Genomic DNA, 13,113 nt, shown 5'->3' with positions numbered 1-13,113 from the left:
ATGATAATTATAGTTTTTCAATGTTGCGATTACCATTTTTGTTGTTGTAATTAGCTATTGGGGAAACAGACAAACCCTTGAAAAATCGACCCAATATTGATTCTTAAGATCGCACCGCGTGCGTCGAATTGCGTGTGTGCGCGCGCGTCCGCGGCCGCGTTAGGTGTTTCTCGACGCTTCCGGCGTGCCGAGTCGGTCCACGTGACCCCTGCAGCCACTCGAGGCGCTACGTAGCCCCCCCCCCCCCCGCCACTCGATATTCAAAGCATCGGGGGTCTGGGATGGAATCGAATCGGAGCCCCCGAAATTGTGACGGTTCATCAAATCGCAAGGGGGCGAATTGTTACTCGCCTATTCACATGAGTTAGTAAAAAAAACTGATTTTTGTTTTGTTTTACCCATGCTGGTTGACGGCATAATGAGGAAGGAAGGGTGGGGGGGGGGACAATTCCTTATTTGAGGATACATAAGAAATTGTGATTTTGATCAGTATCCGTAAAGATGGCACCAGGCCTTGAACACTGCTTTCCTTTACAAGCGAAATCAGCTGACTCGTAATAACGTGGGAACAAAGGTCAGCAAGGTTACACACGAGGGGAGCATTCGGTCCATCTCATGATGCTGGAGAGAAAAAAAAACATAATCAGAATCTTTATTTATCCTGGAGGAATCCAATGAGCTCTGAAGTTGTTTTGTTCACAGATGTCCAGTTGGGGCAGGTCAGAGAAGTACGACACACACAGAGCTGGCAGTGACGGAAGGGTCCCATCATCATGTCATTTCATATTCTTCCTTTGTCGACGGATGCATTGAGTTTCATTTTTTCATACATTTTGCTTAGATTGGTACATGGTGAACATTTTTATAATAGGTGTGCGTGTAGTTTTGGATTAAGAGTTCAATGGATGTGACTTCAGGCGCAGGTGATGTCACCGTCCGGAGGCCATTCCCTGGCACTCTGGGTGATTGTTAAATATACTTATTTAATACGGCTTCTTCACACAGGAAGGTCACTGCTAGCTGCGAGCATTCCTGATTGAAATGTCTTTGGTCTCCGATCAAGACACTGGATTTAATAGGAATGTAATCGGGGTAAACAAATGAGTCGATAGGTAAATAGATTTTGTTTAGGTCCATTCCTTTGACCGCCAACCCTCCCTGAGCTGACCAGCGTGGTGAAGTATGGTCAAACAACCCCTGTGACCGGCGCAGCGTGAAGTGGCTTTCATCCAGCAGTGGATCGACAAAGGACTGTGGATTAAGAATCAAAGTTATTCAGAACAACTCAACATTTTTCAACCAGAGAGAAAAAATACTAATATTTCTTCACAAACGACTCTAAGACAGTGCTGGAAATTCCATGTTCCTGTGGCAGGACCAACTTGTTTTTTGGGACAACTGTAAATTTTCTACATTCGGTACCAGTTTTATCTTCCTTCCCCCCCCCCCCCCACAAGTTTGGTGGGATGAGTCGAATCCTGACTCGGATTTGTGAGACTCTATCAGATACTTTTGGGTCACCCAAGAAAATATCCGTTTCAGGAAAATTCCCAACCTTAAAATTCACCCTCGACAGCCGTCAGAAAAATCTCGATACAGCGATTTAAAACCCCCCTCTGATCTGGCACCACCGCTGCTGCAAGCGTGGCATTATGCGAGCCGCGCGCACGGGAATGAGTCCGAGCGCGTCGCAGAGGATTTAGGTACAGTTAGCGCCTTTAATCTGACAGCGCCTGTTTTTCCCGCATAAATCAATGAAGGATTAACGTGGGTGGCAATGTCTCTGAGTGGCTTTGGGGGGGGGGGGGGCTCGTACCAGAGTACTGAGTCAGTGTCACTGAGATCCCTAATTTTAGATCAGTGAGCCAGATTAAATTGAGATTCCTAGGTTTCCACTAGTGAGCCAGAAGCACAGCGGTTCCTAGATTTTAAATCATTGAGCCAACAGCTGCGATTGCTAGGTTCAAATCAGTGAGCCAGCACATCTGAGACCCTGGCCCGTAACCATGACCATCCATTACAGAGTGAAGCAGGTTGTTATGTGCAGCGGGTTTGGTGGTGTCAGTGCAGTCGGCAATGACCGCATGCTTACTCAACGTGTTGAACAACAGAGCAGCGAGATGCATAACACTGTTCATATTCCCCTCGCGGTGAAACCCAACTTTGAGACAAGACTTGGCAGATAATTACAGAGTAGAAAACAGGTCATAGACCGCACCCCTCGTGCTTGCATAAAGGTAGACGGACGACGGTCCAGCACACACCGATTCACTCGCTCGCAGGCGATTCATCGCAATTCTTATTGCACGGTTCACCACCCCCGTTACCACTGTTTATGGTGTTACCATTTCCTGTGAACTTCACTCGTTGATTGCTGCACTGTGTTCACCCACCGCCACACTGCAGGTTACAAAAACACAGCCACTCACTCACCCACTCACCCACTCACTCACCTACCCACTCACCCACTCACCCACCCACTCACCACGCTGTTCACCCACCGCCACACTGCAGGTCACAACACAGCCACTCACTCACCCACTCACCCACTCACCCACCCACTCACCACACTGTTCACCCACCGCCACACTGCAGGTCACAACAACACAACCACTCACTCAGCCACTCACCCACTCACCTACCCACTCACCCACTCACCACACTGCAGGTCACAACACAGCCACTCACTCACCCACTCACCCACCCACTCACCTACCCACTCACCCACTCACCACACTGTCCACCCACCACCACACTGCAGGTCACAACAACACAGTCACTCACCCACCCACTCACCATCTCACCACACTGCAGGTCACAACAACACAGCCACTCACCCACCCACTCACCACGCTGTTCAATCACCACCACGCTGCAGGTCACAACAACACAGCCACTCACCCACCCACTCACCACACTGTTCACTCACCACCACACTGCAGGTCACAACAACACAGCCACTCACCCACCCACTCACCACACTGCAGTTCACAACACATTCCCTTTCTGCTTCTCTCCTCGCACTGCTCCACTTTTGCAATTCCGCCCCATCGTGTCTGCTCCACAGGTCTCACAACAGTCTTGCTGGAATCCACAAAGCGCCGTTGCCTATTATTATTATGATTACCGATCGTGCCTTCAGCAGTCGCTGATTGTTGTTGGCCGCTTGGCATTTCTTTTGGGCCCCTGGGGCTTGCGCTCAGCAACCGTGACAAACAACAAAAAAACAAATACACGAGCTGTCATCGAGCACGTGAGCTGTCATGAGCGGAGCTCAGCCGGTCTGTGTCTGGGCGCGCCCTCGTGCTGAGCGAGCCGGTCCAGTGGAGGGTGTCGAGGTGGTTTTTGGGGTTGTCCCCGCGGCCGCGACGCGCGTCCTCTCGCAGCGGGCGCCGCGTAGCAGTCCACGTCACGCCGTCTCAGTCCGCACCGCCGGCGGTCGTCGAACGTACGAGTATTGAACTTCTTTCGCGCCGTACGTCGCCAACCGTGCTAATCGGACGTTCTGGGGGGGTGGTGGGGGGGATGGGGAAGAACAAAAAATAACCGCAAAAAGTAGTTTTAATGAAATGTGTTTTTATTCGGCGGCGCTTGCGGGCGACGTCGCAGGGAAGCCTGGGCCGCTTGACGCTGGCGGCTGTGAGAATGAATCCTCGCCGCGTCGGCGTTCCGGCCGCTCTGTGCCGTGCGGCTCGCCTGCCGCGGATTTTCGGGTCGTGCCGTGGGCCCGCTGGTTCACGCTGGGAGCTTCCCATTTGCCGAACAATGCTCGAGGGAGCCCTGGAGAGATCCCTACTCTCGAGGGTGTTTTGGGCCTTCTTTTCCTTTGCTGGTCAGACATCTTGGAAGAGATGGGAGCACCCACGGTTTACCCCACCACGTTCGATCTGCCACTCATAGACCAACTGTGAGGAATCCGTTTATACTGCTGGGTGGTGTATGGGGTGGGGGGGTGTAAGAAACTTGCAATCATAGTTTGAACTGCCGCAAACGGGAGACGGAATCGAACCGGCGACCTCGGTATCGCACACTCGGCGTGCCAACCATGATGCGGAGGCAGCTCCATGCCGAACAAGACGCGGCGCAGCGCGAATATGCAGCGGGAGAGAAGAGAGAGCGGGAGAGAGGGAGACGATGACGGATGGCGTCATCGCTCGCTGGTGATTCAGCATTGCGAGCGAGCGGATGACACCCACCCGCTCGCTCGCTCGCCCTCCCACATTCGTCACCGTGCTCTCTCTCTCACACACGCCCCCCCCCATCCTCCTCTACGCGAGCCGCCTCTGCCTCAATGGACCTCGTCCGCTTAACATTCAGGCCCGGTGGCTCGTACTGTACGCGGCGCAGCGAGAGCTCGCCGAGAGAATGGGCTCGGGGAGATTGCCCGGGAAATTGTGCTCGTGATTGGGCTGCTGCGTTTGTGTCGAGTTTGTTCAGTCCTTGCCTCTCTCCCTTCTTGCCAAAGGGGGGGGGGGGAGACAGGGGCTTTTTTCTCTGATCGGATTTAATCGTCGCCATCTCATCATCAGCCGTGCTCTGTCCACTGCTGGATCAAGGCCCCTCCCCCAAGCCGCCACAACGTTACTATTCTGCGGTAGAGTGCCGCACGAGCTTGATTTCATCGCTCCGTCTCTGCGGAGGACGCGCTCTCGGACGCGTCCCGTTCCTTGGCTGCCACTCCGTCATTATTCTGGATTGTATGTCGTCAATCACTCCTGGCGACGAGCCCTGCCCAGGCATCCCGCTCAATTCTATGAACAATTTGAATGACGTCATTGACCTGTTGCGCGTGTTCTCAAACCGTTTGTTCCTCTTCCTGTCTCTCGGTGTCAATTCCAAGCGTGCGCCTCTCAATGACACTTCGCTCGGTTGCAAAGTTCCTGGGTGAATTGTCACACCGCGCTCTGATCGTGGCCACCCGAGTTCAGTTCCCGGCCACGGCCAACATTTGTTGCGAGCGGCAACCGGACAGATCCTGCGCCATCATCCTTCGCCGACTCGCACCGATTTCATTCCCAGGGCTTCATTTCAACCGGGTCTTTGCGGATTGGGGACCTGACTGAAATATGTCTGCATCCGGCACGCCACATCCAGCAAACCTCTCGCTGTGGCTCTAGCTACAAGTCACATGCTTCCGAATCCAGGCAACTGCCAGCAAATCTGTAAGAAAAAAAATCCACGGCAACTTTATTGCTGGTTGTCAGCAATGATTGTTGCTGTTGTTGTCAACCTGGAACTTCCCACTGCTGAGCAAAGGCCTCCCCCATTCTCTTCCATTACTCCTTTCCCCAAGTTGCCCCTGTCCAGCCGCGGCCTCCGAACTCTGAACTCTGAACTGAACTCTGAACTCTGTGATGTCGCCTCGCTGCCGCTGCTGCCGTCCCTTCCGCTCTCTTCCCTTCTCTCGGTCTCCATCTCTCATCAGTTGTTCTCGTGACATTCCAATTCCGACAGCATCATCATCGGCGACCGCTGTTGCTTTCCTTACTTTTTCATTCCTTCGCCCCGTCGCTTCGACTTACCTCCAACGTACCACTCCCCCAGAGATCTTTGGCAACCGGGCCAACTACCGCGGGGCGGCAGTCATTTAATTGCACGCGTCACCGGCAAGCACCCCTTCACAACAGGGTCTGGGGGGAGGGGGCAACTGGAAACCACAACGACACGCCGCGCCGTCTCGCCCGTGCCCCGAATCTCGTCGTGAATCTGCGGTGACGGCGAGCGGTCGGTCGTCAGGAAAGCGGCCGTGGGGAAAGCAGCAAAACCTCGCGGACAAACTCCGCCGCAAAAATAAACCTCCGGCGCGCTCGCCGAGGACGGGAAATCGCCGCTTGCTCGCTCGGCGCCACTCGGCAAACAGGACGTGATGTGTTGCCGTAATGTCAAGAGTCGTTCCGCCAACGGGCGAGCGGGCGGGCGAGCGGGCGGGCGAGCGGGCGGGCAGGCGGGCGGGCGGGCGAGCGGGCGGGCGACGGGTTTCCGCCCGCACCGCTGATGATGATCTTGCGTGTTTTGTGCAACTTCAAAGCGGAGCGTGAGCATGCGGGTTCGAAGAGGCTCGTGGGTTTGGGAAAGTAAACTAAAGGGAAGGGTGGCAGCCCTGCAATTTCACCCTCGCGCTGCTGTTGGCGGAAGGGTCTTCAGTCGCGGATGTTCTCGAGCACCCCTGTGGTGAGGGTATCTTTTTGGGCTGCCCTTTCACGCTGTTCAGACTTATTGTAAGAGGTGGGAGCTTACCTACACTTCGTCCCACCACGCGTGACCTGCCGGTCGACTGACCGTGGGCGTTACGGTTTATACCGCCGGGGGGTTGAATCGAACGTGCGACCTCTGGAATGCAAGTCCAAGCGTGCTCACCGTTGCAGCACGATGGCATCCCTTGCCGTGGGAGGATTACAAACAAAAGCCTCAAAAGATAAAAATCATTTTCAGAAAAACTAAACGGTCGAGCCGTGGCAGAGGTGGCGGTGGGAGAGAGGATGGGGGAGGAAGACGATGGATGATGACGCTCGTTCACGTCCGCCAGGAATGCGCGTGCACGTGCCGTGGCTTGCGACGGCGGCTGGCGGTGGCGCGGTTTTACCGGGCACGCCATGGCAGGTGCGAATTCTTCGGCGCGACGCGTGGAGCTGGGGGTTGGGGAAGAGGGGGGGGGGAGGCCGCCGCGTGACAGAGCGCCGCCATCGTTCCTGGATGAGAACTTCAGCAAAATAATAAAATGCGGTCTTGTGTTGTGCCGCGCGATTTTCTCGGCACGGTGTCCCGGCGGTTTGCTCCGCTTGCTGGGAGCAGCTTCAGGAAGTGAATTTTGAAGATGTCCGACGCTTTGTTCCGTTCGCCGGGGGCTTTGCCAGACACTGAATGTCGTCGTGGCGATCAACGCACGCGGTTACAAGAGACCTACGGCACAATGTACAAAGTAAAAGCTACGTCACTGCACGCCTGTTTTCTATAAAAAAATACTATACTAAGACTATAAGGGATTTGTATTTTACCAGGTAAGGCTCACTGAGCTACGTAGCTCTTTTTCAGAAGCGACCTGGCCATCATATATGATCGCTCAACGAAGTGGCTTTTCATCGTGTGGAAATTTATAGCGGTAGCCAAATGCTCTAAACGCGTGACGTTGATTCTTAATGTGGAGGGAGAAACCGGAGCACCAGGAGGAAAATCCACACGACCCCGGGGAGAGAGAACATGCAAACTCCAAATATACAGGCATCAGGGTTGCGATCAAACCCACGACCTCCTGTATACCAGGCGAGAGAAATAACACCTCCTAGCCACCGTGGCGGTATAAACAATTTGCGGGCACGCTGTGTTGCCTCCCTTCGACGTCGCCTCCGCTCCGTGACGTGCGGCACGTTTCCGGGTTGACCAATTTTTTTCTCCACCCCCCCCTCCCCCCACCTCCAGGCCAAAACTGACGACGGGTCTGACACGGTGGGAGAGGGCCTCGCCAGGTCCTGTGCCAGCAACGCCAGCATGAGAGTGACAAACCTGAAAAAGTGAGCGCCCCACGTTGGCATGAACATCCTCGGCGCGGAATACGTCCGACCCAAAGTTCGATTCCTGCTCGCAGCCCACACCGGTGACGATTATCAGCCTAAAAATGAGTACCCGGTGCGGTGTCTAAACATAAGCACTGGGAAGACAAAGGCGGCCAGGCGTGGTGCTGGCCACCCACCCACCCCTCCCCCCCTCGTGCACCATTCCGGCCTTCATAGGTGCAACTCGCGAACAGAACTTTACCCTACTGTCCGTTAAGGCTATACCATGGGGGGGGGGGGAGGGGAGGGATCTTTGCCTTGGTAAGAAAATAAATTGGGCTTGGTAAGCACGCGGTGAACGTGATGCTTGATGTGTATTTTTGTCGTCGTTGTTGTTGTTGCTGCTGCACTCGTTCATGAAATGCAAACTCTCAGAGGAGGCGTGCGGTCGCCGGCTGTGTCGTTTTTGAGCGAGTGGCTGAGCGACGGCGCCGTTCTCTCTCCCCCCCCCTCCCCCCCACCAGGATCTCCGTCACCAAGGGCCACTTCCCCCGCCTGGCCGACTGCGCCCACTTTCACTACGACAACGTGGACTTCGACAGCATCCAGGTGCACGGCCGCCCCCATTGTCCCGTAGCGCCATCGTCACCAACATCATCAACAACAGCAGCAGCCATGATCAATCCACTGCTGAATGCCTCCCCCCATGCCGTCCCATGAGCTGATGTGAACCTCTGCGTGTCTGCGGTGTGCAATCCTCTTTGTCGGTCTCGACCGTCGGCTATCGTTTCTTCTGTCTAGCCTCTGTGCGCGTCCTTCTCTGTTTAGTGTGCGTCTCCGTGTCCCTCGGCATGTCTCCCTCTGTGCATCTCTCTGTGTGGTTCTCTATCTCTGTGGCTCTCTTCTTATGTCTGTGTCTATGTATGGGCATGTGTCTCTGCGTGTTTCAGTGTATCCTCTGTGCATCTCTTTGTGCGAGTCTGTATATTTCGTCATCTATCCCCGTGTCTCCGTCTGTTTGTATCTCTTCTGTGCCTCTCCCTGTGTTTCTGTCTCTCGTGTCTGTGTCTCTGTGTGCCCTCTTGTCTCTTTCCCTGCTTTTGAGGCCCACACTCAGTTACCCGTAACCAGGAGCCTCAAACGACCTCCTCCCAGGGCCTATTCGCAGCCCAAGCCGAGCCGGCCTATTAGCCCTCTAACAAACCACACATGTGTCTCGTACACGCAAAATAAAATAATGTATTTGGTTTCGGCTACCATCACGTCCAATGTTATGTAAAATTGGCAACAAAATCAATTAATTTCACCCGTTTTCGCAACGATAAACTGATGTCTCCAGCAGTCATTTGACTAAGGCAATAAAGTGGGTACAGATGTTGAAATCGAAATTTAGCTGAACCTCTTCTGCACCGTACGTAGCCAACCGCGCTAATCGGAAGTGCGAGAAATTACCAGCATGGTGTGTGTTGCTTAGATGGCAAACGCACGCAAAAAACATATCCATATAATAATAGTACGTTTTCAAAAAACAGACAGATTTAGAGAAAGGTATTAAACGAGAGCCTGGGAGGAGAAAGGAGAGAGAATGTCCAACCATTCCCCCTCCCACCGCCCACACATTCCAACCCTCCGTTTCCTGAAAAGCGTCAAAAACCGGCCTTCTTCCGGGATATTCCCGAAACAGCTCTCACACCACGGCCCTCACCATCCACCCCTCACCACCGCCCTTCCAACCCCATCTCACCAATGGCCTCTCATCACTCCCCTCTCACCACCGCCCTCTCACCACCGCCTTCTTTCTCTCCTTCCCAGCTGTGCCTAGCTGAGGACCACTCCGACTTTGGCAAGAATGGGACGGAGCCGAGGGCTGAGCCCAGCTTCCTTGTGCAGATTCACTGCCAGGTGAGGCCCCGCGACCCCACGACCCCACGACCCCGTGGCCCCACGACCCCACGACCCCAGAACCCCACGACCCCGTGGCCGACCGCAACCCAGCGTTTCCGCCGCCCACGAGTAAAGCTCGTGCGCTCGACCACAGTGTTTGTGCCGAGCTGTGTTGTTGTGTTTTCGTTGTTGTGCGTCGTGTGTTGTGTGTTTTTGTGTTGAGCTTTGGCCGTTGCTCCACGCGGCATGTTGACGAGAGGCAGCAGGCGGCCCCTCGCGATGCTGTAATTGTAACGCGCGCACAGAGGAAGTAGGAGGGAGTGCCGACACATCTGGAAGTGATTGCCTGTTTTCTGCCAGTTTTTATTTTTTACAATTATTTTTTCTTTATTTTTTTTCTTTCCACTTTCTTCGTTCACCGGGCTCACTCGCTCACACGCTTCCTCACGCACCGGTGTGCACACACTGCACGTACGTTTACGTATGTTTACGTACGTACGTGCATACGTACGTACATACGCACTCGGTGGGCGATTACATTCTCCCCCCCCACGCTAACTTGCGCTCACCGGGGCAAACCGTTGCCGGCGACGGTCGATGCGAAGTCTCTTTAACTTACCGGCTGTGCCCGGATATTCTCGCGTGCTCATCGGCTCGCGCTTAAGAGCTGCGCGCTATCCGGACAAGCTCTTTCTTCACGCGCCGGTGTCGGACGATTCTTAAAAAATTGAAACAAATCTAAACCGGCCGCCGACTTAACGGGCCGCAGGCGTCGCGGCGCCGGCGCGAGCTCCAGCTGCCCGAGCGAGCGACGGAATGCGACGCGACGTGGAAGGAATTTGGAGGAAATGTCTCGGCGCCCTGTGAAATGTTTCACCGCGGGAAACCCGCGGGAGTGACGCAGCGGCCGGGGAACGAGCGTGGTCTCACGAGGGACAGGTAAATCGGGCGAGGCGGCGATTTGTGGCCGGAGGGGTCACTTAGCCTTGCGCATGACAGTGATGATGGTGATTACTATTATTATGATGATGATGATTGTAATGTGGATCATCATTAGCCGTGATCTGTCCGCTGCTGGAGGAAGGCCTTCTCAGGCCCTCGCCAACTGTCACGGTCTTTTGCTGTATGCGGGACTCATTGCCGGTGAATTTCCTCAATTGAACGGCTCTGCAGCAAACTCAAGTAGTATACATTGTAAACATCGCGTAAACATAATAAACATAGCGAAAATATAGTACACAAGGTAAACATAGTATTAACATAGTAAACATAGCGTACACATAGTAAACACAGTAAACATAGTGTAAATATAGTAAACATAGCATACACATAGCGCAAACGTAGTAAACATAGCGCATACGTAGTGAATGTAGTCAACGTAGTGTAAATATAGTAAACATAGCATGAACATAGTGCATCTCTGGTAGCCTCTGTGCTGTAAGAATGCCTCGATTACCAAATGTACTCGCTTACCTGCACATCACCGCTCCATCTATCTCCGATTTGACGTCCTCTAAGGCCGTGTTTTCACTCCTTCGGCTGCTACTCCATCGTTAGACTCGCCCCACCGGCTGTCATCCTATCGGGCGACGCGTCTGGCCCAAGCCGACCTTTAGCTTCTCTTCGCAGTCTGTGCCACGTCTCTACTTTACACGTGCTCTCTAATCCGCGTCTTCCTCTTCCGCTCTTCCCATCTCTCGCCGTGATTCCAAGCGTTGCCTCTCTCGGCGACTCTTCATGATTTTGTTCCGCTGACTTGGCGTTGACGATCCGATCGTAACTGTTGTGATCGTTCGCTCTCCCGGTGGGTTGTAGGTAACAAATCATGAACCTCCTCCTTAGGAGGAGGCCCCACTGAATCACAGACGATTGTCCACAGGTTACATCTGCGCCACCATTCTGCGTAGGGTTGCAGAATAGCCGCACTTGCGATTTAAATAGCTGGAATGATTTTTGGATGCACCTGGCTTCCTCACGCATCTGAGGGTAAGTGACTCGATGCCCACGTGACTGCAAGCACGTCGGCAAGTCAACCGATTACTTCGGGAGGAGGCAATACAATCGGACAACGCATTCTGCATCTGCGCCACCATTCTGCGTAGGTAAACACGAAATGAATTAGTGGTTTTACAGCCTAAATCATGTGCGTCTTACGTTATTCTTGGTTTTGTTGTATCTGGGCCATCCCTCTCCCCCATTGCCAGAGCTAATCGAGAGTTACGACCGTGGTGTCTAAGTAAGCGTGTTAGTCGCTAATCCCTCAATGGGCCTATCCAGGCCTCCAGGATAGGTTTGTCCACATCGAGCGGTACATAATATACATATGTATTATTTGTGCATAAACACGAATATGTATTTTTTACTTATTTCGCATACCGTACGTAGCCGTAGGTCATCCTTGGTAATCTGAGGTACGGATAATACATAAGCGCGTATGGTTATTGATTTTAGTTTGTACGGCGGTGGCTGTAACGTTCAGATTTTATTTCCTTTCTTGGCCAGGGAGAGAGAAGAGGGTTAAAACAAAAAAATATCCCCGCTGTTATTGCAATGATTCATCGAGCGAGCCTGCGACGTGGGAAGTGACGGCGTTTGTAAATCATCCTCGCGGCGTGAATCACACGCACGGCTTAAATCGCAACGCGAGAGAGAGGAAGAGAGAGACAGGAGACGCCATGGTGGCCTGACGTTCCCTACGAGGGAGGGCCTTCACGGCTGGTGGCGGCTCGTAACTGCAACTTGAGGAGGCTCCAGAAGCCACCTGGTGGGGGGGAGGGGGGTAGAGTGTCGGGTGGTGGACGCGTGTGGAAGTTGTGATGGCAATGGCTCGTATGTATGTGTGTGTGTGTTGAACTTCTTTCGCGCCGTACGTAGCCAACCGTGCTAATCGCAGGTGTGGGGGTGGGGGAAGGACAACAAACTAAACGCAAAAAGCAGCTGCAAAGAAATTCGTTTTCAATCGAGATTCATCATCTGCGCCTTCTCACGTCGAGACCCATAGACTCGCATAGAGAGACACGTAGGTTAGCAAATATTCCGCAGACTTACAGAGACTCATAGACTTACATAGAGACGCATAGACTTAAGTAAACGCATAGACCTACCAAGAGACCCATAGACTCACATAGAGAGCCACAGACCCAAAAACTGAACCTGTTACTCGCATTAAACTATACTTCTGTCACACCTGCTTTACTGCAGATGTGACAGCAGTATTCCAACATCGGCCAAATTTGTAAGCCTTATTCATAAATGCTGATTATTGACATTATTTTCCGAATATTAATTGAGTAGATCGTTGGCTTCCCTGTACAGTTGGTGGCAGCAAATGTTTTTATTCCGTGTGGAGTATTGAGCCTCTTGATAAAGACCCATGACATAAAGAAATGCCAGCAAAGTGCGGACTCATCTCATCGATCGCCCTCTGTATGGGATAGAGTGTTTCTCCCCTCATACGCAGGCGTTCTCTCCGGCTGCTCCGGTTTCCTTGCACGGATATGAACACTCAATGATTTGCTGAAAACATCTTAGTATGTAGAGGACTGCAGAGCTGGGGCAATTGTTAATAGCGCCCGCTCACGGGCCTGGCTGCTGCCGCTGCTGTCTTCCCATTTGTCTCTGGTCCCTCAGCGATTGTGAGAGATACAGTTTGCATGAATGACGACACTCTACAACACTAAACATGATTATTATTGTTATTATTATAACATATAGTTACGTGTCACCCCCTCCCTCGCCC

The 13,113-nt window shown here is 53.0% G+C and overlaps 1 protein-coding gene across 6 annotated transcripts in view; it reads left to right on the top strand.

Moving 5' to 3' along the window:
- LOC144942929 (uncharacterized) overlaps positions 1–13,113 on the top strand; it is a 96,101-nt gene that overhangs the window by 47,258 nt on the left and 35,730 nt on the right. For 5 of the 6 annotated variants that reach the window (XM_078869962.1, XM_078869960.1, XM_078869959.1 and 2 more), the window contains 3 exons: positions 7,417–7,508; positions 8,015–8,099; positions 9,303–9,392. In XM_078869962.1, the coding sequence (XP_078726088.1) occupies positions 7,417–7,508; positions 8,015–8,099; positions 9,303–9,392 (267 nt within the window). Of the gene's footprint in view, positions 1–6,589; positions 6,601–7,416; positions 7,509–8,014; positions 8,100–9,302; positions 9,393–13,113 lie in introns of those variants that run through there. The other variant, XM_078869963.1, reaches the window with a different exon arrangement.

The sequence above is a fragment of the Lampetra fluviatilis genome, chromosome 29 (assembly GCF_964198595.1).
Source record: "Lampetra fluviatilis chromosome 29, kcLamFluv1.1, whole genome shotgun sequence".
Classification (NCBI taxonomy): domain Eukaryota; kingdom Metazoa; phylum Chordata; class Hyperoartia; order Petromyzontiformes; family Petromyzontidae; genus Lampetra; species Lampetra fluviatilis.
This window is presented reverse-complemented; position numbering and strand designations above follow the sequence as displayed.